General features: G+C 39.1%; 1 protein-coding gene across 1 annotated transcript in view; it reads right to left on the reverse strand.

Annotated features, from left to right (window-relative positions):
• LOC122812929 (lethal(3)malignant brain tumor-like protein 4) overlaps positions 1-24555 on the reverse strand; it is a 2410392-nt gene that overhangs the window by 1439180 nt on the left and 946657 nt on the right. Inside the window, exon 10 of the mRNA XM_044084994.1 lies at positions 21260-21351. Within this exon, the coding sequence (XP_043940929.1) occupies positions 21260-21351 (92 nt within the window). The remainder of the gene's footprint in view (positions 1-21259; positions 21352-24555) is intronic.

The following is a 24555-nucleotide window of genomic DNA, read 5'->3' on the forward strand; positions in this document are numbered from 1 at the left end:
GTAACATATATCAAAAGCAGGACAGCTTGACCCCAGATGATTTGACACCTGGACAGTTTGACTCCAATGCAATTGGATAGACTTTCATGTTAAAATTCACATTTATTGTCTATGAGAATATTTATTGGACAGTTTGACCCCTGATGTTTTGATCCTGGACTATTTGACCCCATTTAAATTTAACAGCAGCATTTTACTACATAATATTTTAATTATGAATTTTACATAAAAATGTAATATATTACTTAGCATTTGAATATATAAATGTTTATCTAACATATTATTTAATACCTAAATATAATATTTAATTAACAATAGTCTTAACATGTTAACAATAAAATCAATCAGTAATTGTACACAGGAAGTTAACATATTTAACATTTTAAACATTAAAAGCATAAGAAATTATTATTTTATGTAGATCAAATGCAGATATTTTAAACAGATATATATGTACGTGTATATATACAGCTCCACGTAGGTACTCTAAATTTCTGCGAATGGCACAATCTCTTGCTAATGTGAAGTCCTTCATCATTTGTTTGATTTTTCCTTTTTTGTTGGTTAACTAGGGCGTACAAGTAGTATCACACTGTATCCAAAGTGTTACACATCTATATATAGAATGTGTTAATACAGGGGTCAAAACATCCTGTACCCCATAATATCTACTCTGTTCAGTGGGAATATCTATTTGTTCTGATAAAAATCTCACTCATCTTGGCAACGGTCTGCTTAAAAGAAAAATTCAACAGGAGAATAAGAATTAAAACTGTCCTCAGAGAGTTGGGCTTGGGAATCTGCAGATGTAACCCTATCAATATTAAAATCAGATTTTACAAATCCTCAGGAATAACTTTAGAAGGAAAGCCATCTGAAGAACAATTAATGGCCTCCGCAGGTTCACCCACTGTGGCATACACTGAGTAAGCAAAAATGGAAAGGACTCGGTTAACTGATTTTTTTTTCTTTCTAGATACTGTGGAAGAAAAACTAGCTGGATCAGAGTAAGTATCCATTCTGTAACTGGGAAAGAAGCACCAAAATTGGAAAAGGTAGCTGTAACAAGAGTGTTGGAAAGTAAGTCACCATGGAGTGTTCACAAGCAGCACATTTACACTAACATTTTCTCCAGTCCCTTAACTTATAAAAAATTAACAGTAGAACAAATTTCCCTGTCAGTACTGTTCAAACACTCACACATGCACCGACAGAAATCAAAATGGCAGGCAGGTGGTCATGAAATGAGCATAAGCATTACAATGACTCTCAAAATCCCTCCTGTTCCATGGTAAACTTTTCTGTCTCAAAAAATTCAAAGCTTACAAATGCAGTACATAACTTTTCACAGACTTAGCCCAAAATACAATATTAAACTGTCTTAGCTATAAAGTGTGGTCCCTGGTGGGAAACTTTCAATACTGTGAAAAAATACCAGGTTTCTTAGAGGGGAAATGCTACTTTTAGTCAAAGAATAGATTAAATTACATTCTTCTAAGCAATAATTTCTGAGTACAGGGGTTTCCTACTGAGGACGTATCTATCAGAAATAAAGTTCTTAATCGACTGCTACTCAGGAAGAAAGTACTGAAGAAAGCTTCACTCTAGCTGCTGACCTCCCTCCTTAGAATAAGTCAATCAGCAATTAAGAGTGAAGAAGTGGGGGGAAGCTACAGCTTTTTGAAGCTGGCTCACTGTTGCTTCCTAGGCAGGAAACAACACATATAGCCTAAGGGCTACTGCAGAAGTGGGGATGATGGACAAAGAGTGCTTTGTGTAGCCTGCCTCAGAACTGCTATCAGCAAGAATGGGGCAAGACATATCGTAAACCTAGCACTACAATCAGTGTGATCACCACTGCTGGTAATAATGAGTTAATACAGAGCCTGTAATCTATCCTGTTTTCTTTTTTTTTTTTTTTTTAAACACAACTAGTAGTTTGAAAGCTATTAAGCACATCCAAAACCAAAAAGTAAAAAGGTCACACAGACAAAGCAATTAGTAAAAACTACAAGAAAAACCTAGCCAAGCTAGAGTTTTCACTGTGTGATACCTTAACCCTCCTGTAATAGAGGCTCATGGGATATATGCAAATTACCCCTTAAGGACATCAAGCGTTTCAACTACATGGCTTCTGAATGTCCATGACTTTTTACTTTTGCCCTGAATGTGGATACATTCAGGCTAATAAAGCCAAACCCCACTAGCTCTGGACATGCATGTTTTGGCCTTCTTACGACTTCGTCAGCACAACATAAGTGGACTGTTTGGCTATACTTCAGAAACACTTTACTGGCCCTGATTGTATCCACAAAAACTTAAAAAGAAAAAGTAAAAAGTCATGGACATTCAGAAGCCATATAGCTGAAACACTTAATGTCTTAAGGGGTCATTTACATATATCACATGGGCCTCTATTACAAGAGGTTTAAGGTATCGCACAGTGAAAACACTAGCTTGGCTAGGTTTTTCTTGTAGATTTCCCTAATCGGTTTGTCTGTGTGACCTTTTCACTTTTTGTTTTTGCATGTTAGTTGTGATATTTTGCAGACACCTTAATGGTTATGGACATCGGCTGGGTGTAAAGACATAGAAGTTATGTACTCACCATAACATTCCATCTGTGTTGTCCATTTTCATTGTTCTCAACAAATAGGTTCAGATTCAACTTGACTGTTGTTTTACAGTCCATGGCTACTGGAACTCCTGAGCTCCTCCCTTACCCATAATGCTCTTAACATCATAACATACCTCAGATCTTGTTTGCTGGCCTTATAGTTTCACAGGAACACTAGCATGAGGAAGCATTGCCTTGAGCTCAAAAGAAGGAACATTGGTTCCCTTATAACCATCTCGTTCATCCAGGAGTCATAGCTAAATTGCAGGGGGTTGGAGGGAGTTGAGGAAGAATGAAAATGGACAACACAGATGGATATCTATGGTAAGTACATAACCTCTTTATCCAATGTTGTCAATTTTCATTCATTCCTCAACAAATGGGATGGAGTCCACAGGTACCTGAATCCCCGAAAGGACTCTAAGGAAGGATATTCCTGAGCACTTTTGAGATGAAGGCTGCTCTCCCTCTCAAGACCAGATCCAACTTGTAATGAGTAATAAAGGTATGAGGATCAGCCCAAGTTGCAGCTGCACAGACATTGTCCATGGAAGACCTGGATAAAAATACTGATTAAGTTGTCATGGACCTGGTGGAATGGGCTTTTAAAGGTTTTGACAAAGACAAACCCAATTTGTTATAGACAAGGAAATGCAATCTGTTAACCATTTGGCTAAATTATTTTTCTAACTGGTTTTCTCAATTTTTGATTCTGCAAAAGAAGCAATTAGTCTGTTTTTCTTAAATTATTTGTTCTGTGTAAACAGAAACATAACTGTCTGTGAACATCCAACAAATGTAACATGTACCAAGTACTCTCCTTTGTTCATGAAATTTGGAAAGAAAACTGAAAGATTAGTAGATTGATTGATGTTAGATTCTGACACCACCTTAGGAAGAAAAAATGTGTTGGTTTGTAATACTACCCTATCTTTATGGAAAATTAAACAAGGATGTTTAGAAAATAAGGCTTGAAATTCAGACTCTTCATACAGAGGTTACAGCTACCAAAAATATAGTTTTCCAGGTTACAAATTTTAGTTCACACTTTGCTGATGGTTCAAATGGAGGCTGAGTTAAGGCTTGTAAAACTAAATTCAAAACTCATGGTGGAGTTGGATATTTAAAAAGGGGTCTCAGAAGAAAGGTACCCCTTAAAAAGGACTTAAATTTTTTTGAAAAAGCTAAAGTGGAATTAACTCCTATATGAAAATTAGAAATGGCAGCTTTTTGCAGTTCAATAGTCGAGAAGCTAGCCCCTTCATTAAAAATTATAGCTAAAAACTCAAGAACTATATGCACAGGTGTTGGAAGAGGGTCAATGTCTTTCTGTTGTACCTAAAAAACAAAATATTTTCCACTTACTTCTGTAAATCTTCCTAGTGGAAACTATCAGAAGATAAAAGAATGTGATGGACAGGGGAGGAGAGCCTGGGTTTTCAAGCTATCAATGGAAGTGAAGAAACCATGCAGTCAGTTTTATGCCTGAAATGTTCGGGTGAATGATATCTGTCGGGTTAGGCAGGTCATCTGATGTTGGATTCAGAATCCATGGAGGATGAATTAGAGGAAGCCAAAAAAAGAGGAACCACATCTGATGAGGCCAATAAGAGACAACGAGGATAATTTTTCCCTTCAATCGAGGTGCGTTCTGGAGAAATCTGGGGATTAGAGGGGTTGAGGATAAGCATAGAGGAGATGGGGGGGGGCAACTGGAAGAAGAGCATCACTCGGTGACTCCCTCTGTCACGGGATCAGGGCAAAGAATTGGCTGTACTTGTAGTTGAGGGGAGATGCAAAGAGGTCGCAGCAAGGTTGGCCTCACTGGCTGAATATCTTCTCCACAACTCTCATGTTGAGAGACCACTTGTGAGGCAACAAAATGGACCTCCACAAACTGTCTGCTATCACGCTGCATTTCCCTGGAATATGCATTGTATCAGAAATTGGTTGGATGAGATTGCCCATTGCCACACACACACACACACACACACACACACACACACACACACACACACACACACACACACACACACACACACACAGCTTCTCGACACAAGGGTAAGTTCTGGTTCCTCCTTGATTGTTGATGTACCATACCACTGACATTTTGTCCATCTAAATAGCAAGATTTCCAGAGTGGAGGGAGTCTTGAAAGGCTTGCAATGCCAGGAATACTGCTCTCATTTCCAGGATAGTGATATGCAACTTGGCCTATTCATGGGACCATGTGCCTTGGACCGTCTTTCCCAAGAAGTGCCTCCTACTCTATTTCAGGAGTGTCCATGGTCACTGTGGCTTTGGGTTGATGAAGAATGAAGGCATGGCCTTGTAATACTTGATTTGATCAAATCTACCACAAAAGGTACTTTTGGCATGCCTAAGCTATTCTGATCTGTGTGGACAAAGGTTGGTGTGGAATGGACCATTGAGTTGCCAAGGGCCACTGAAGAATTCTCATATGGTATCTTACTAGTGGAACTAAAACTATGGCAGCAGACACTGACCCCAAGGCTTTCAGAATCAATTGAGCTGATAAAAAGATAATTCAGAATTCTACTTGACTTGAAATCAAATAGCTTGAACCCTTGGCAAGGGAAGAGAGGCTGTCACTGATTGTTGTTCTTCTGTCAATGTCGATGATGACCAAAGACATCACATCGACGAGGTTGACTGAGTATGGTGTGTCCGGCTGTGGCTGATCAGTCCGACGCGAGCTTGGTAAGCTCTGCCGCACGTCAGGCACAAATGGTCTGTTAAGTTGGTTGGCAAAGATATGGCTATGGATTTATGCAGCTCAAACTTCTTCTGCAGTCCTGTTCTGCTCGTAGGAAGTAGCGCCTTTGCTGATGCAGCTTCTCCAGACGGTACGGTCTTGCACTAGAGTATCACAGGAGTCTGGATCAATGCCACAGCTCTTCAGAGAGACTTTCCATGTGTCCTTAAATTACTTTTTCCTACCCACCTTGTGTGCGTTTCCTTCTCGCAAGTTCACCATTGAACAGTCTTTTGGGTAGGCATGCGTCTGGCATATGTACAAGGTGGCCTGCCCACCTGACTTGGACTCTCCTCAGCAGGGTGTAGATACTTGGCAGTCCAGCTTGAGAGAGCACAACTGTATCTGGAACTTTGTCCTGTCATGTAATTTTCAGCAGGCTTCTTAAGCAGTTCATATGAAAGCGATTCAGCTTTTTGGTATGATGCTCTTACACAGTCAATGTCTCACAGGCATACAATAGTATGGGCAGTACGACTGTCTCGTACACCTTCAGCCTTGTGGACAGTTTTCTTGCCTCTCCTCTCCCAGACTGACTCCAGCAGCCATCCAAATGCAAAGCTTGCCTTGGTGATGCGTGCATCTGCCTCATCATCAATGTTTATGAATCTGGAGAGTGTGCTGATAATATGGTGGACAAAGCCCCTATGAAGTCTAATGTCTGAGATGGTTCTAGCTGAGATCTGTTGTGATTGATGGTAGTCCCTAGAAGAGAGCAAATCTGGAGTACATAGTGTTGCGCTTTTGTCAGAAGATGCCAGGCTCTCTGGTGCAGGGACAGATGATGCTCGTTTCCCTCCAGAGGTGGACAATTGGGCCTTCTTTTAGGAGAGCTGATAGGGTCGGTCAGAGAAGTAATCTTTAGAACCCTGGTTCTACAGGCCTCCTATGCCATGCTGGCAGCATCTTCCATTAGAGTCCCCCCCTCTGATCCTGGAGGAACTATTTCCACATGGATCTTGGAAAGGACCCTATGACTTTCTAAACCACATCTTTCAACAACCTCATTGATTCCTAAAGAAGATTATTTGAGGGGTCAAAAAACATACGCCAACTGCAGACAGGGTCTTACCCATCTTGCTTACACCTAAACAGTGTGTCTTTTGCATTACGGCCAAACAAAGAACTTCCATCAAAGGATGTATTGACAAAGGAGGACTTAACGGGCTCTGCAAAATCACAAGCACATCCAGGCATGCCTCCTAATGAAAATGCCAGAACCTGCTGCCTTTGAGGTACCTTCACTTGTATGTGAAATGAGCCTCATGGATGAATTTGTGATTGATTGTAAGGTAGCCAACTGTGAGGCAAAATAATTCTCTGCCTTGGTAGTACTGGTGCCAGAAAGGGATTTGTAGAATTTATTAATCAAATCCCTCTGCAATCTAGTAAAGTGGTGTCAAATAATTCAGCAACCTGAGTGTACGGGTCACTGAAGCATATACACTCTTCTCAAATCTGTCCAATGCCATGGACTTTCTGTTAGGGAGATGGACTGTTGAACTCTGTTCTGCAAATTCTCTCTTCATGGTCACCACCATGACATCTATCTACTCCCTTGCTCCAAAACTCTCTTCCTTTCAGTGGTGCCAAGATCCAAAATCCTGACTGGTCTCTTGGGGATTGGTTCAACAGAGTCAAGTTCCTTCCACTCCTGCTTGGAGATCAAACTGATGAGCTTATCAACAGACAGAGTCACCCAGGAGGTACATGGGCCAAACCCTGGGGCTTCCAGGAATACTGATTCCTCCTGGGAAGGGTTATCAGTAGACCAACTAACCCTTTGCTTTAGGATTTTCAGGGTGTCTCCAAAGGAAACCTGATAAGGTGGTGATCTTGAGGACCCTTCCCCCTCATCAAAAATTGGTATATTCAGTGAAAGACTCTTGAGGAGAGTCTAAATGCCTCCTCTTGTACCTTCTCTTCCTAGGGGCTTCTTTGGTGGGATGTTCTGGAGAAGTATCAGAAAAACTAAGAATACCCTGCTGGGTATTCTGGAGACTTTTGGCTGGCTGTCCCTGTGGAGTAGAATGATGAGGCTCAAGGCACAAAGATACATGTGAGGATCCAAAGAAGGTAGAGACATCTGATCTCCAGAAGCAGAGAACGCACAGTGCACCACCTCAAAGGCAAAGCACTCCGAGGAGGAGGAGGCAGACAGAGCAAAGAAGACGCACTTCCAGACCATCATCTCCCTATGACTTGAAGGCAGTCGACCCAAGGCAAAAGTTGCAGCTGAACTGCCTAATGCAGAGATTCCAAGGGGTACAGACAGCTCCAAGAACTTCAGAGTCCACTTTAACACCTCAGATATGATGACGGTACGACTGTAAGAGTCATCTATCTCCGGCATACTCTGAGCCAGTGCACTCAGAGAATGTATCATAGCCAAAGATATGACAATCTTTGGATCTGACACAGATAGACCCGGAAGACTCGGATCCAAGGGCTCTGAAATTTGGTTGGATCAGAGAAGTAGAGATTGGCGGTGTAGTACTATTAGAGGGCTCCGGACCTGAAGAGGTAGGACCCAGGAGAACTCCCATCTGAATCTGTGCCAAATGAAACTTCCTCATTATCCTATCCATGTCAGCCTTCATCGGGCTCTTGAAAGAATGAGAGGACAAGGCAACTGAAGGAGATCTTGAATATTGATATCTCTCTAACAATAGAAATGGCAGTGTAGAAGGACCAGGGTCCAAACAGGATACATACCAGGTCCAAGGTAAATGTTTCAGATCCAAGGGTGTCGGATTAGATGACACAGATCTTTTGTCAGATGAGGTCAGATCCAAGGATTTGTTTTTGGATCTGTGGAATTTGGATCCAGTCGCATGGTCATTTTTGGAGAACATTCAAAGGTTAGATCCGAACTAGAAGTAGAGGATCCAGAAGGGTCCATTGAACATTTTCTGGACTCATTTCCAATTTCCAGGAGGGATGAGCGCCAGATGAAGATAAAGAAAATTCAGACGGTAACAATTCTTAAGATCAATTAATTCTTCCTATCCACTAAGGCTGGTGGATTAAAGACCTTATAAATATTGCAAACTGTTTTAAAATGTTATGGGCCTAAACAATACACACATGAACTATGTATATCAACTAAATGTATTTTATGCCCACAATCCTTACACTTTTTGAAATCCGAAGATTTTTCAGACATTTTTCAAGGAAGAAAAGAATCAACAATAAGATAAACAAAAACTGGTTATTTATTTATTTATTTATTTTTAAGGAAAGGAAAGTGGATTATAAACAATGGTAATAAAGATTACCACAATGGTAAAGAAAGGGAAAAACTACCCACTATGGTAAGCCAAGAATACACCGATAAGGGAGGTAATTAGAATATAGCCAAAATATAAAAGAAAAAGCAAAAAAACAATATAACTCACAAAGCCACACTAAAGCTCTAGAGCTGTCAGTGACCACGTCTGTGCGCAAAGGCGGCAAACTTGATCTGAGGTATGTTAGGGGGTTAAAGCATTATGAGTAAGTGAGGCGCTCGAGTGTTCCAGTAGCCACAAGCTGTAAAAAAAAAAAAAAAAAAAAAAAAAAAAAGCAGCAAGAGTCAGATCCGAGTGCTGGATCTGAACCCATTTGTTGAGGAATGAATAAAAATTGACATCATCAGCGTCGCTCGTCTGGTCACGATAAAACAGAAGAACATCTGTGGGTTCATTTCAAGCAGCTTTATTATGTACAAACACATCAGTATTGAGGCTTAACTTTAACTTAGATAAACTTATAAACAAACTAGGTATCACACTCATACATGCTCATACTCTGGATGCGCTCTCAAAATGGCACTGAAGCTAGTATGTGCTTGCTATTTATATGCACGTGCTGTCCTTGGAAACACTTCTTAAAGGTACAACACAAACACTATTCTACATCCTTCCTCTTTGAAAAATGAGTCGTGTTACTGATGACACCAATTGACATGCAATTGATACAAAATAATTCTTTGATATGCAATTATACAGAACTAAATACATACAGAAAATTATGTGCAGGTTGCTGTGTATTTCACACTAGGTCTAGAAATACAACCAAATCGTGTGACATACAAATTCGAACTGGTCTAGCAAATGGGACCGTCTCTGCTGAATGTTCAGCTTTGGGGACGTCACGAACAGAAGTCGGAGTTAAGACACGTTCTGCAACAGGAACATTGTCTGGGCTGCTGTGAGATCTAGAGTCTGTATCACAGGAACAATGCTGCGATATCGATTCTGATACAGGAAGAATATGTCTGCAATTTCTCCTGTATGCCATACCCTCAGATTCTACAAAGTAGGATCTCGGCTTGGCACATATACCTGTTACTTGACCAATCAGGTCGAAACTTTTCGCCGTTTGTATCCTCACTGTCTCTCCTCCTTTCAGTGGATGAACAAATCTGCTGGATTTATCACAGCTGGACTTCTGGAAAGAAAGCTTTCTGAATAGTTGGGCTTTGATTGTTCCTTTTTTTTTTTTTTTTTTTGTTAGCTTTAGGTCTCAACAAACTGGAACTGATAGGCATGGTTGTTCTAGTTTGCCTAGATAGAAGTCTCTGAGCAGGCAAGCCAAGTATATGGTCACGGGGTATGTTTCTGAGATTGATTAAGTTCAAAAAGCCATAGGTATTATCACGCTTTGACTTCCCTAGTAATTGCTTTACACTGTGTACTGCATGTTCAGCTAGTCCATTTGATTGTACACATTACTAGTAGTCCAGAATACCCACAAAGTCACATTCTTTTGCAACTTTCTGAAACAACTGACTGGTAAATTGGGTACCACTGTCAGATATAAGCTTCTGTGGACTCCCAGGGACTGAGAAATGACACTTCAACTTTGTGATAACAGCAGTGGACGTTAGGTTAGGTAGTAAATCAATCTCAAACCAGTTTGAATAAGAGTCTACAAACACTAAGTAATGCTGACTGTTCCACTCGAATATATCAGTGGCTACTGTTGACCAAGGTAGTTCAGGAACTTGACTTAGATGAAGTGGTTCTTTTTGCAAATGTGGCTTAGTACTACTGCAAACTGAACCAGAAGAAAGTACTTTATCAATGTCTTTTGCTAGAGAAGGCCAAAATACTAGTTCTCTCATCCTTCTTTTGGTAGATTCGGAACCTGGGTGACCACAATGTAAAATATGGATATTTTCATGTTGTTAGGAAACATGAACAACAATTTTAGGGCTTTTGAAAATAATGCCATCTTCCATCAACATTTCAGCTCTGTAAAAAAAATAAATATGCACTTCAGGCGGTACATCAGATTGCTTCAAGGGCCATCCTACACTGATGAAGTGGCTGAGCTTTGCAAAACTAGATCAGTCTTTGCATAATTTCTTAGCTCATCAAGTATCGTGGTAGAAAAATTATGCACTTCCATGACATCAAAGTCAAAATTTTGGTGTAAGTGAACTTAGGAATTGTCAACAGCTACAGATACCTGGGTTTGCGTTCCCGCTCTTGGAACGGATATACTGTATTGTGAATAGCGGCTTGAGTCTCCGCTGCCATCCTTATCAAGTAAGCGCTCTACTTAAACCACTAATGCCTTATATGAAGAGCGAGGCTGAATACTAGCCCTATACTTTACTGCTATTGAAGATTACTCCTGAATTAACCAATATAGAATAAATACTTTGATTTAAACTGCTATAGCGAGGCAGAATACTAGCCCTACCCCCTATTTTTACCGTAAAATACTGTTGAGTATACTGTATTGACAAACATTTAGAACTATTTAGTGATGCTGCACTGCTGCTTTCGTGTACGTTAACAACCCCCTAGCTAATATAGCGTCTTGGCGATCTTGTTTTAGGATATTTGCTGTTGAAATGTGCACTCCTGCAGTTTATAAATGTCTCATTCTGATTTGTACTGTTTATTTGTACTAATTGCTTCAATTGAAATACTTTTGACTTTAAATAAACCATGTTAATTTGGCGCCCATGTTTTTCTACCTATATTTATGCTAACTTTTGCCTGCACCCAAACAACATTCTTTGCTCCTTACCTTAGTCTCTGTTAAATGCAAATTGTACTTCTCCACTTACAGAGTGGTATTGCTGCGATTGTATGACATTATTCTGAGTGTACCAAATCTATTTACTGACTATTCTACTGGAATTTTTTTTTACATTGTCTTTTGCTATATTGTTTATGTAGAACAGTGATATATTGCCTAAGTTATGAATATCAGTGCCTAGTATTTCTACTTAGTGTGCCTAATTTTCTGTTTATTTTACTTCTTGTTTCTCTCCACTTTTATTTACCCAGCTGTCCAACCTGCCTGTATTGTCCTCCAGTGGGAGACTGCCCTGTCGCTGTTGACCAACGTCCTTCACCCACCATATCTTCTACTGTCCATTACCTAAACTGAGGAACTGAACCTTAACCTCCCTGTGCAACAGTCCCTCTAAGAAGAAAAGTAAAACATAAGAAAGTATGTATTCCTAATACAACTGACTGTTCTAAAGCTAGTTATGTTTAGATACTCCAGGATATTTTAAGCTAGTTCTGTTCAGATACTCCAGGTTATTTTTTATACACTCCCTAGCTAGGTCAACCAGCAGCCAAAGCCTTTCCTTACATTCTTGCTTGCCCTCTCCTCTTGTGCCCTCTGTTCTTTAAACATAACCCCTTCCCGCTTGTACTTGTACTTTCCCAGCCCTTCTACTTTTCAGAAGAAGTTACTCCTTACTATATAACTTTTGTCCACTAGGTGGCACCCTTCTATTTGTCTTACCCCACTGACTCAAAACTCTTCCCTTAGACTTGCAGTTTTTATATAATTGTAGAACTGCTGCCCCTACATCTTTTTCTTTCCTTCCACCTGTACTCCAATTCACTTACATTTCTCTGTCTACTATCCCTACTGCTTAGGCCTTTACCTTCTACCCATCCCCAAACTTTCCTTACCAAGTCAGCTCTCCACTGATAGTTTTTCTTTGGGCTCTCTCCTTCAGTGGCTCTACCTGCTCTGTTCACCCTACGGGCTCACTCCGCTCCCCTACCCTACCCCCAAATTCCACCCACCCCCAGTGCATCTACCTTTATAGTCGCCTGAATCTCCTCCCCATTTCCCCTCAGCCTATCCCATCTCTTTGCCCCTCCCCTCCTAGCTGCAATTCAATTAAGTACCCCTCCCCCTCTCTATCCCTTACCTGACACATATACTTTGCTACCTTACATCTCCAAACTCTCCCCACTTACTTTACCTCCTCTTCTAAAATCTATCCTACTGTATTCATCCATGTCTCTTCCACATCATCTCACCTCTTTTACATGTATTCTCCTCCAAATAACTCTCTATAATGCAACCTCCTATTCCTCTACCAAACTACCCTCCTCTTTCCCCCTCCCCTCCACCTCCACTCTCTCCCTTCCCCACACTTTGACATTCCACTTTTATTTAATATCCCCCTCCCTACTTCAACCAAACCCATTTCATTATTTTAAATTAAAACTCCATACAGTTTATTTAAAACCTCCAGCTATCAAATCAAAACTGCATCTCCCTCTTACTTTATGTCACAATCCAAAGTTTCTCCTCCTCTCTCCCTTTTCTTGGCTTGCTCTAGCAGGTGACATCCACCCCAACCCTGGGCCAACACCCAGTAACAATCTCTCTCCCACTACCTCCTCTATTAGAAACAGCTATAAATACCTTATGTTCATTACCATTAATACCCGGAGTATAAATAACAAAATAAATTTCCATGCATGGCTAAATCACACTGCACCTGACATAGTAGGAGTCACAGAAACCTGGCTAAAACCACAAACTACTAACTCTGAGATTATACCGTGTAGCCTTAATCTACAACTGCCTGCTGAATCTCTGCCCTTACCAGAATCCCATTCCTCAGTTTAATAATGCCAAACTAATCATAAGAATCCTCAAAATGAACAACTTTAAAAGTATCTGTATTATAGCCATCTATATTGCCCCTGGTGACAACACTTCCACCCTAGAGAATATTCTCTTATGGGCCTCAAACAACATCAAACTTGAGACTTACATTCTAGGTGATGTCAACATTGACTGGAATAAAATTAATAACAATACTCCCACTCTTTATATCAGTCTTTATAATTTTACTCAACTAATAAACAACATTACCAGACCTAACAAAAATAACCCCCCAGGGTCCATCCTGGACTGGATCTTAGTCAGCCACCCTAATAATATCTCTGACTCTGGTATACTACCTGACTCAATAAGTGATCATCTTCCAGCCTTTATTCACCGAGCTGCCCAACACCTCCCTCACCAAAACCAATATGCCCACACTCGTAACCTCACTAATTTCAACCCTTCAATATTCTCTGAAACCCTTAAACTAACAAATTGGGATACCCTAAAAACTCTTCCTCTAGATGAAGCCTTAGAAGTCTTCAATACTACCTTCCTGAAAATCCTAAACTCCCAAGGCCCACCTCGAACAAAACAAATAAAATACAACTCTGCCCCTTGGTTAACGAAGGACACTAAAACTCTCATGCTACAAAGGGACAAAACATGGAAACTCTACAATAAAAATAAACACTCAGCTACATTCCTTCAATTTAAGCAACTCCGCAATCTCACCAAAAAACTTATCACAAAAGATAAAAAATTGTACTACACCAAACTACAGTCTACCCTCTCAAAAATTCCCAAAAAATTCTGGAATTCCATCAACTCCCTCTTACACCCTGGTACTAAATCCAATCCTTGTCCTGACAACAATAAGACAGACACAGACAAAGCAACCCTTTTTAACTCCTTCTTTACCAGCTCCATAGCTGAACTTACCAAAACCTTCTCCAAAGCCACCTCCTGCCCTACCCCTAAACCTTCTTCCCCTTCCTCTCCCCACTCCTGCTCCCCTAAACCCCCTCCCACTTTTTATCTAAAACCTGTGTCAACCACCTGTATCAAAAAACTTCTTTCCAAACTCAAGCCATGCTCCAATACCCCCGACAATATCCTATCACTCTTTCTCAAGCTCGCAGCAGATGGCATCGCCATACCCATCAGCATTCTCATCAATAGATCCATCCAGGAATCTTATGTTCCCAAACTATGGTGAGCAGCCTACATTCTGCCCCTTCATAAACGAGGCAAAAATAATAGCATGTCTAACTTCCACCCAATAGCCATTCTTTCCCCAATTTCAAAAGTCCTTGAAAAATGTATCCACCTGCAACTCATGTCCCACCTCCTAAATAACCATCTCCTCACCCCTACTCAACACGGTTTCCGTCCTGGCCACAGTACCATTACTGCTTTCCTCTCCTTCTTAGCCATTGTCACCCATGCCCGTGATTCTGGAGATATTGTCTCCACTGTCCTTCTTGACCTTTCCAAGGCATTCGACACTGTATCCCATACACTCCTTCTTAACCACCTTTCTAACCTCAATCTCTCCCTTGATTCCCTTTCTTGGTTCAAAAGTTATCTCTCAGATAGATCCCAAGCTGTGAAATGGCAAACGGGTACCTCTACCTTCCTACCTACCCCTACCGGAGTTCCACAGGGTTCTATTCTCGGACCTACGCTCTTTAATGTCTTCATCAATGATTTTCACTCTGCAATTCCTCATTCTCAAATAGTGCAATATGCAGACGACTCCACTTTAGTCTGCTCAGCCTCTAGCCTTCCCGAGCTCCAGGCCAAGACCCAAATGGCCTTCACAACTACAGAGAATTGGATGCTTCAAAACCATCTCTCCCTTAATGCCAATAAATTCCATATCATTCTCTTCTCCCCCTCAAAAGCACTCCCACTTGATAAGTCCTCTTTCAAGATCACCAGCCTCTCCCACTCCTCAATAGAAGTTGTTAGTTGTGCCAAATTACTTGGTGTTACCATTAATGAACACCTGAAATTTAATACTTATATTCAACTAAACATAAAAAAAAACCCATCAGAAGCTCGGTATGCTTTATAGAAACGCTAACTTTCTATCATTAGCTACAAGACAAACACTCGCCTCTACCTTCCTTCTACCTTCTCTATGGTGCTCCTCTTCTAATCAACCTCACAGCTTCTATCTCCTCAAAACTTGAAAGTTGCTTCAACAAAAATTGCCAAATTCGCTACTAACTCTACTCATTCTACACACCATTGCATCTCCCTCCATAGTCTTCAATGGCTAGAACTCCCTAATCATCTTGACTACCTCCAACTTACTACTGCATACAAACTAATTTTTAAACCCACTGCTTGCCCTGCACTATCTTGCCTTTCTACACTCATCTCAGGCCCTAAGATCAGGCCACCAAAATCTTCTTTCAGTACATAAACCTAAATGACCCCTTGGCCACCTTCTACTTTCTTATACTATAGCAAAAAATGGAACTTGCTTCCTCCCCTGCTAAGAATCACTACAAGCCATGAACAATTCAAATCTCAACTCCAGTCTCGCCTCTCCTAAAACTGGAAATGTAATTGTATACTTCCTATCTAGATCCTATTACATCCCGGTTTCAATATTCTCCGTCCTGCCCCTCTTCTTCCAACTCTTTCTTCAGCTCCCCATCCTCTACTTCTTTATCTTCTTTCCCCCTGTATAAACTCTATGTAAATTCCTTTTATATCTTCAACTCCCCACTGCCTATACGCCTATTCTTGCAACTGTATCTTTTACCATTTCCATAAGATGTATCTTTCACCACAAACATAAAATGAATCTTTGTCTAACTGTTCTTTCTTATCCTCCTCCTGGCAACTCTTCTCCTTTAATTCTTTGCACCTTCTTTTTCCTACACTTCTCCTCTGATTTACTTCATTTGCATTTCATATCTATGTATATTTTTTCTTCTATGCTAACAATACAAGTGTATAAAAAATTTTATTTTTACTTGTTTGTAAATTGTTTAAGTGTGCAATGTGTTTAGGAATATGGAGCTTTAAGTGTGCAATGTGTTTGTAATATGGAGCTTTCCTCCCCGGGCCTCCACTGAAAACGGACTTTCGGGCCCAGTGGACTTCCCAGGTTATCAAACTGGAAATAAATAAATAAATGAATTTGCTGCATTAAGCTGTCCCGTTGTATTTCTGGGTGATCTGGATAAACAATCAGGCAGATAAAGAAGTTTGCCTTTTGTACAGACCATTTTGAAGTTGTACTTATGCAATTTGAGCATCATTATTGGCAATCTCGCTGGAGCTGAATGCATAGGCTTCTTTAAAATAGTGCTACAGGTTGGTGATCAGTTTCAATTGAATAGCTTGACCATAAATATAATCATGAAACTTTGAACGTGCAAATACTATTGCCAAAAGTTCTTTCTCAACTTGAGCATATTGCATTTCAGTTTGGGTAAGAGTTCTAGATGCATGGGCTACTTGTCTGCGCTCTTGAATAATAACTGCGCCAAGACCAAATTTTGAAGCATCACAGGAAAGAGTTGCTGGTTTATTGACATCATAGTATCTTAATGTAGGTGGGATGGCAATTTTCTGGATAAGGTTTTCAAATGCTCTATGGTGCTGTTCCAACCAAGACCATGTAACATTTTTGTGAGTTAGCTCTCTCAAAGGTGCTGTCAGCTCAGTGAAGTCTGGTATAAACTTACCTAAATAGTTGACCATATCAAAAAAATGATGTAGAGCTTGAACATTATCCAGTGCTGGCATCTCAAGAACGGCTGCTTGCTTGGACGGGTCTGGTCACAGGCCAGTGCTAGTAAATAAACGACCTACATATGTAACTTCTGGTAGTCTGAATTTGCACTTCAGAGGATTGAGCTTCAAGTTCACTGCATGTGCTCTGTATAGAACTTTCTTAAGGTTTCTGTTATGCTCTGCTTCACCACTGTCTCCAACCAATAAATCATCTACTATTACGGCACAAGGATAACCTGAAAAACGTTTTCTATTGCACGCTGAAAGACTTCACTTGCAGAATTTATTCCAAATGGCAACCTGAGGAATCTACATCTTCTAAATGGTGTACTAAATGTAGTCAATAATGAAGATTTGCGATCAAGCATCACTTGCCAAAATGAACTTTTTGCATCCAAGACAGAAATAACAGTGGCATCGGTATTAGGGCTGTGACTTTGACTGTGCAGATAGGATGATGTGGTCTCTTTAATGCTTTGTTCAAATTTCTTGGGTCAATGCATATTCTGATTTCATCTAAGCTGTTTTTGTGGGCTGCTACCATGGACGACACCCATTCAAGCAGGTTCTGTAACTGGACAAATTACACCTTGCTGCACCATTTTATCCAACTGAGCTTTGACTTTATTCAGCATAACTATCAGAACTCTTCTTGCTGGTCTGAGCACTGGACTGATCTCTGAATCTAACTTCATAGAATACACAACTGGAAGTTTGCCTAACCTGTCATCGAAAACATCAGCATACTCTGAGAAAAATAACTTCACTGATGCTGGAACTGGTACATGTGCTTATATGATGAACTTCTTTGGTAAAAGAAAGCAAATTCATTCTCAAGCTGTCTCTAAGACCCAATAATGACTGCACAGGTCTTCGGACTACATAGAACAGTAAGCTATAGCAGTACCTAGCCACACAACATGAAAGCACTACTGAGCCTTCGGTATGAATTTCTTCACCTCCATAAGCAACAAGTTTTACACAACTGGCCACATTAAGATACTCACCAGCTCACACATTAACAAATGTGTCTGCTGACATAACATTACACTTTGAAACAGTGTCTACTTGAACTGGATGTTTTTACCATTGATCTGGACAGTACAAAACACGTCATTGTACTGCATCAACCTTTTCACCAATTACTGATACACCATCTACACAAAAAGTAGGGTTGCAGCTCTCTATATGATCAACTTGTTTTTTCTAAGTGACCCTTCTTTATAACTGTGTGAGGTTTACTTGATTTGGAAAACTTTTGAAAATGGTTCCAGTTTTTTTACACTTGTGGCATTGCTGACCAACTGCTGAGTACCTTTCTCTTTCAGACTCATGCTTGGCACCACAATTGAGACAATTAACAATAAAGCTTGATTTGGGTTTTGTTGACTCACCCCTGTACTGCACTGAGCACGTCCTTTTCACTGAAATATTCTTAGAACTTGCTGGAAAACTAAGTGTTTTACCTGCCACACCCACAGAGGTTACAGCTGCCATGTACTTAGGCCTGCTTCTACTAGACACATTTTGTATGCTGTCAACATTTGCTCTGGAGCCTGCTGAAACCATGATCTTGTCACTTGCAAGCATACTTGTGTGCCTTTCTGTAACTTCATGGATTTGACAAATCTCAATAGCTTTCCTCTGCATTAAATCAGTGTCACAAAGCAAAATATTTCTCACTGCACCACTATTAATACCACACACAAGCCTGTCCTTTATTAACTCATCTTTGAAATCACCAAACCTACACATTTTAGCTTTGTTTCTCAGGTCAATAATATAAGCTGCAAAAGTTTCTCCTGGCTTTTGATTTCTTCTGTAAAACAAATGCCTCTCTAATGCAACATTTGTCTGGGGGTTGCACATTTCCCTGAATTTGCATTTCAAACACTTGGGCTCTTCCCTTGATTCTGCCTGTACAACAATACAACGGTTTTCCCCTTCTCCTTCATATACTGCTAGTGTTTACACAAATGAATGCTCTCTTTCACTTGCCTCTGACCCAGCTAGGTTTAACAAACGGAATGCCCTGTTGCATGCATCTTTGTGAGAATACAATGCTTGTATAAAAATATTGCACTCTTGCTCAAATATTCTACAATTTTCTGCAATATTCTGATCAATACAAGTGGACCTGGTCTGCAAAATGCCTCTGCCATATTAACAAATACCAGTGAATACCTTTGCAAATATGCACGAACACACACACACACACACACACATATATATATATATATATATATATATATATATATATATATATATATATATATATATATATATGTATATATGCCAAAAATTTATGCCAGTACTTGTAACTATGCCCAATAGCACAACAAGCCTCTTAACTGTTTCTTGGGCACAAGAATACTTTTGAAATCACTGTACTGTAAGAAATCACCTCTTATCATTGTAAGAAACATTTCAAAATAACTGCATTGCTCGAATAAACTGGGCAGAAGAAGCTCAGAGTAAGAAACATTTTGAAGTAATTGCACTTTGCAAATAAACAGTACACAGCACACAAATTTTCCCAAAATGGCTGACTTTGCTAAATAACTCTGTAATGGTGGCACTCTGTGAATAGACACACCCAGCCTAAGAAACTTTTCGAAATGGCTGTATTTTTGACTGCACTTTACGAAATAGTTGCACTTTGTACACACACAAACTCTCTGGAATAAATGCACAGTAATAAACATGCACTGTAAGCACTTTTACACACTTTGCGATACTTTGAATAACTCTAGTTATACCCTGAATAGCTTCAATCAATGCAAAATAGTAGTTTATGCCAAAACACAGCAATTTGCCAAAAAACATGAAGTCACCTTGCTTTATTTATGCTTAATGTGCCCTTTTTATTATATTTGTTTTGCTTGTTTAATCTCTTTTCATGCCCATTATACTTTTCTTCGGCTCGTTTTCAATAAACATGCTCATTTTACTTTAAACATGCTTGTTTGGCAATTACGAGGTAATTCCAAACCCTTTATGTGCTTTTCTGATAATCATTTTATCAGATATCTTAATTTTAAATATGTTGTATAATTAACAAACTTTTTGTGCCTCCCGTTTACATAATAATGCATTCTGTGCCCTTGCAATGCTCCGTTTTATCTTTTTTATAAAATAAATCTTCATGCAAGTTTTCATTATACCTTTGGTTCATTTCTGGCCTTTGTACTCAGTTTACTTTGTTTACCTTCACTGTTAAATCTGCATCTATCTAGGGGGTTGGGAGGGTGGCCTAATGGTTAAGTTGTTTGCCTTATAAACACAAGGTGCAGGGTTTGAGTTTCATAAAGGATAATTGGCTAGGCTTAAAATAGCTCGCAAGGGCAGTTAGCCTAGTACTAACCTATGAGCCTATTAGCTCTGAAAAGCATCTCTGGAATCCCAGTTCTGACACCATGTCGCTTGTCTGGTTGGGATAAAACAGATGAACATATGTGGGTTCTGTTCAAGCAGTTTATTATGTACAAACACATCAGGATTGAGGCTTAATAACTTTAACTTAGATAAACTTATAAACAAACTAGCTATCACACTCATACATGCTCATACTCTGGATGCGCTCTTAAAAATGGCACTGAAGCTAGCACATGCTTGCAATTTATATGCAAGTGCTGTCCTTGGAAATGCTTCTTAAAGGTACAACACACAAACTATTCTGCAATCTGATCCTGTTTGAAGTATAGCTAAATAATGAATTTTATGCTGTACTGACGAGGTCATAAGAAGGCAGAAACATGCATGTCACGCAGCTAGTAGGGTTTGGTTTTACTGGCCTGAATGTATACATAAAAACTTTAAAAAAAAAAGTAAAAAGTCATGGACATTCAGAAGGCACATAGCTGAAACACTTGACGCCCTTAAGGGGTCGTATGCATATAAGAGGTTGAAGGTATCACACAGTGAAAACTCTAGTTGGCTAGGTTTTTCTTGCAGTTTTTAGCTATTAAGCACATAACGAATGTTTGAAAAATGTTAAGCTGTCATGAGGCAAGCGTCTTTGCAATCACTTACAATGACAGGAAGAAAAACAAGTATGCTGCTCAAGGTACAAAAATGCCTTCCTACATCTCTGGTCACTTATACAAAAAAGCTCACATCTTAACAGTAAAGTTATTGAAAAAATCTTCTTGCAACTTATATAATATTTATCATCAATGTCTATTCAAAAATGATAGCCGCTGCACTTGAAACCACACATCGTTATAATGTTTAGTGCTTACCGTATTTAAGCTTTTAAAAAGATTTTTGGGTGCTGCCTGGGCCTTGCAAGTTTTCAAGTATGTAGTCCAGTTAAATTCAGATTCCTTGTACCCTGTGAAAAAAATCACAGAATCATTTTTAATTCCTCTTCAACAACACTTTATTCCATGTCCCACTCCTCCACCTCCATACTAACACCTTCTGACCAAGTCCGCCAATCAGACCCTAATTCTCATATTTGGCAGAAAAAGTTGCATGACTGAAAGGCAATGTACAGGTGACAAAGATGCTCTTCCTTTCTGTCACCTTTAGATGCAAATGGGGCGAGGTTGTATTAACTGGAATCTACCCACTTTCAAAGATATTTCAGTTTCTGTGTATAGTATTGTTTCTGGTCAAATCCAGCCTATACAATACTACCTCAACCAACCTGGCAAGATGAAACCATCACTTCATCACAACACAATCTTATGTATAAAGAAAATAATCAAAATTTCATGGATGGGTACACAGTTAGTCAAACTCTTAAGTATGACAACAACGACAGCCCTCTAACAGAGCAACTAAGTTTGACAAACAGAATTTTATATATATATATATATATATATATATATATATATATATATAGATAGATATATTTTATATATATATATATATATATATATATATATATATATATATATATATAGATATATTTTATATATATATATATATATATATATATATATATATATATATATAAAGACAGGAGTCAAATGACACTACTTAGTTACCCTGACCAGGTTGTAAATTATTTTCATTTAACAGTTCACTTAAGCTAGAAAGAGATGGCATACAGCAGTTTTAAGTAGAAACAAGTAAATAACAAGAACACTGACTATAAAGAAAAGTTGTCCTTTAGCAAAAAATGTTTCAGCTTGTCTTTCAGGCTGCAAACGAGGCCTACATTTTTCTTCTTACTTTTCTTTGGAGGCAAGCTGATGATAGAACAGTAAGAACATTGGTTTCTTCAACACCACACGTTAATGATTTCTGAAAGTATGCAAGTAGTTTTCTCATCTTGGGAGTGGGCAGAAAAGACAAAAAGCGAACAGACACCAACTAGTCTAAGTAGAAGCATGGGCAATAACATATCTTAGCATGGATAACTTCAATTTCAGGTTAATTATGGCCTGTGTTAGCCTCTGTCTGTTGGCACAAATGTTGATATTTGGAGGGCTAAACATCATTATTTGAAAATATTCCTAGTTATGTGTGTCTGTATTAACAGGTTATAGGGGTGTTCTGGGGTGTGTTTGGTTTTTGTTTAATGTTTTTTATTAAAACAAAAAGTCTTGTATAATGTGCCACAGTTTCCAATGGTGATGATAAGAAAAAAACTGTATAAAGGCTTAACCCTCCGAACATTAGTGGATGCATGTTTCACAAGCTGGAAGTAGGCATTTAAAAAAACCTCCCATATATAATAGGTGGGAATAATGACGACACTTTCCATGTTATCGTGGACTGGGAATGGTTTTACATGTATAGACAATTAAGAAATAATGCCTAATTATATTAGGAGATGCAGAATGCAAATAGCAGTGCTACAGGCGACACCCGTGGAAAGAACGGAGCATGTGAATTTGATAAAGAAAGGATTTCAGGATGTATATTCTACAGAATACCAGAAACAGATGAAAAGAGGATTACTTTAATTGCTAGAGGAGCTCTAGTAGTGATAGAAGAGGGGGATAAAAATGATAATGGCAGATTTGTACTAGTAAGAGATTACTGGCAAGAGATGAGGATTGCACTGGCATGTATTCCACCTAAAACTGCTACAACGGAGCTAAATAATTTTAGGAGAAATAATCATTCTCAGCAAGAAATAGTATTTATAAGTGAAGACTGGAATTTTATTTTCAACAATGAGTTTGTATGGCGGGGGGCGGCTACAAGGGAAAGTATAACAAAAGGAGTTAGTTTCTATAGAAATTTATGAAAGTGTTTGGTATGAAAGGCATGAATTCAGTAGTAGGAACTTGGAGAAAATTTACATATTTCCCAAGGTACAATAACTGGGCCAGACTTGACAGAAATTATATTTCACAGGAATATGTCCATTTAATTGAGAACTTTGATACACATCCAATAACTTGTTTCAAATCATGTGCCAGTGATTACCAAGATAAAAATGCAGAATAATGAAATAAAGATGAGACACTGGCACTTCCCCAGCTACTTGTTGAAAAGACAGGAATTTAAGGAGTAGGTAGTGGAAGTTATCCAGAATTTAAGGAAGATAGAAAGTACTCCAGAAGTTATAGCTAGTGAGTGGGATAAAATGAAAGTGGGGTTTAAAAACAGGATAGAAATAAAAGAAAAAGAGATCCAGTTAAGAAGTAATAAGAAGTATTTAGAGGGGTCAACAAATTAAAGGTGCCTTACAGAACAAGAATAGGAACAACTGCAGAGTGCTGGACAGAAAATAAGGGAGTACCTAGATTGCTATTAAGCAATTGTTATTTGATAATAACTTCAGAGCACAAAACTTTTCCCACAATGATTTGGGCTTCAGAAAGTACAGGGTTGTTGCCAAACCTAGGGTGCCTTAAACAAGAAAAATAACCAGAGATCCTGTAGAGGGTATTAGCGATATTTCAGAAAATGGGGAGATCAAGGAAAATCACATATGGAAATATGGATGACTTAAGTATGCCAAGGTTAGAGGTAGATGGGGTAAACAACTAACAGTTAAGATACAAGGAGATGAACTGAAATGTGATGATTCTACAGGAAAGTCTCCAGGAATAGATGGCATTCTGATGGAAGTTTGGAAGCTAGGATGGAAGAAATTGATAAAGATCTGTAAGGTTTTGCTTAACATTATTTTAAAAGGAGAAGATGCACCAGCATCCTAGAAAAAAGCTATAGGTCCATTGCAGTTTTAAACCATGATTATGAAGTATTTATGTCTATAATGGCTAAAAGAATGACAAGAGTGATGACAGAATTATAGATATGGACCCAGTGTGGTTTTGTGGATGGGAGTCCAACATTTGACAGTATTCGTAGAACAATGATGAAAAGTAGAATGTAAGAAAAGACCACTGTTAATGGTGGATATTAATGCAGTAAACATTTGACAGAGTAAGCTGGGATTTTATGAGTAGGGCAATGGAAGCATTTGCATTTTCCTGATACAGTAATAAAGTAAATATGAAGGATATACGAGTTAATCTGAACAGAGGAACCAGGCAGGGGTGTCCTCTTTCCCCTTTGTTACTTGCATTATATTTAGAACCAGTGGCAAAGAAAAAGTACTCAGAAATTC

Source organism: Protopterus annectens, chromosome 1.part1 (assembly GCF_019279795.1).
Source record: "Protopterus annectens isolate FY-2018-M chromosome 1.part1, PAN1.0, whole genome shotgun sequence".
In the NCBI taxonomy this organism is placed as follows: domain Eukaryota; kingdom Metazoa; phylum Chordata; order Ceratodontiformes; family Protopteridae; genus Protopterus; species Protopterus annectens.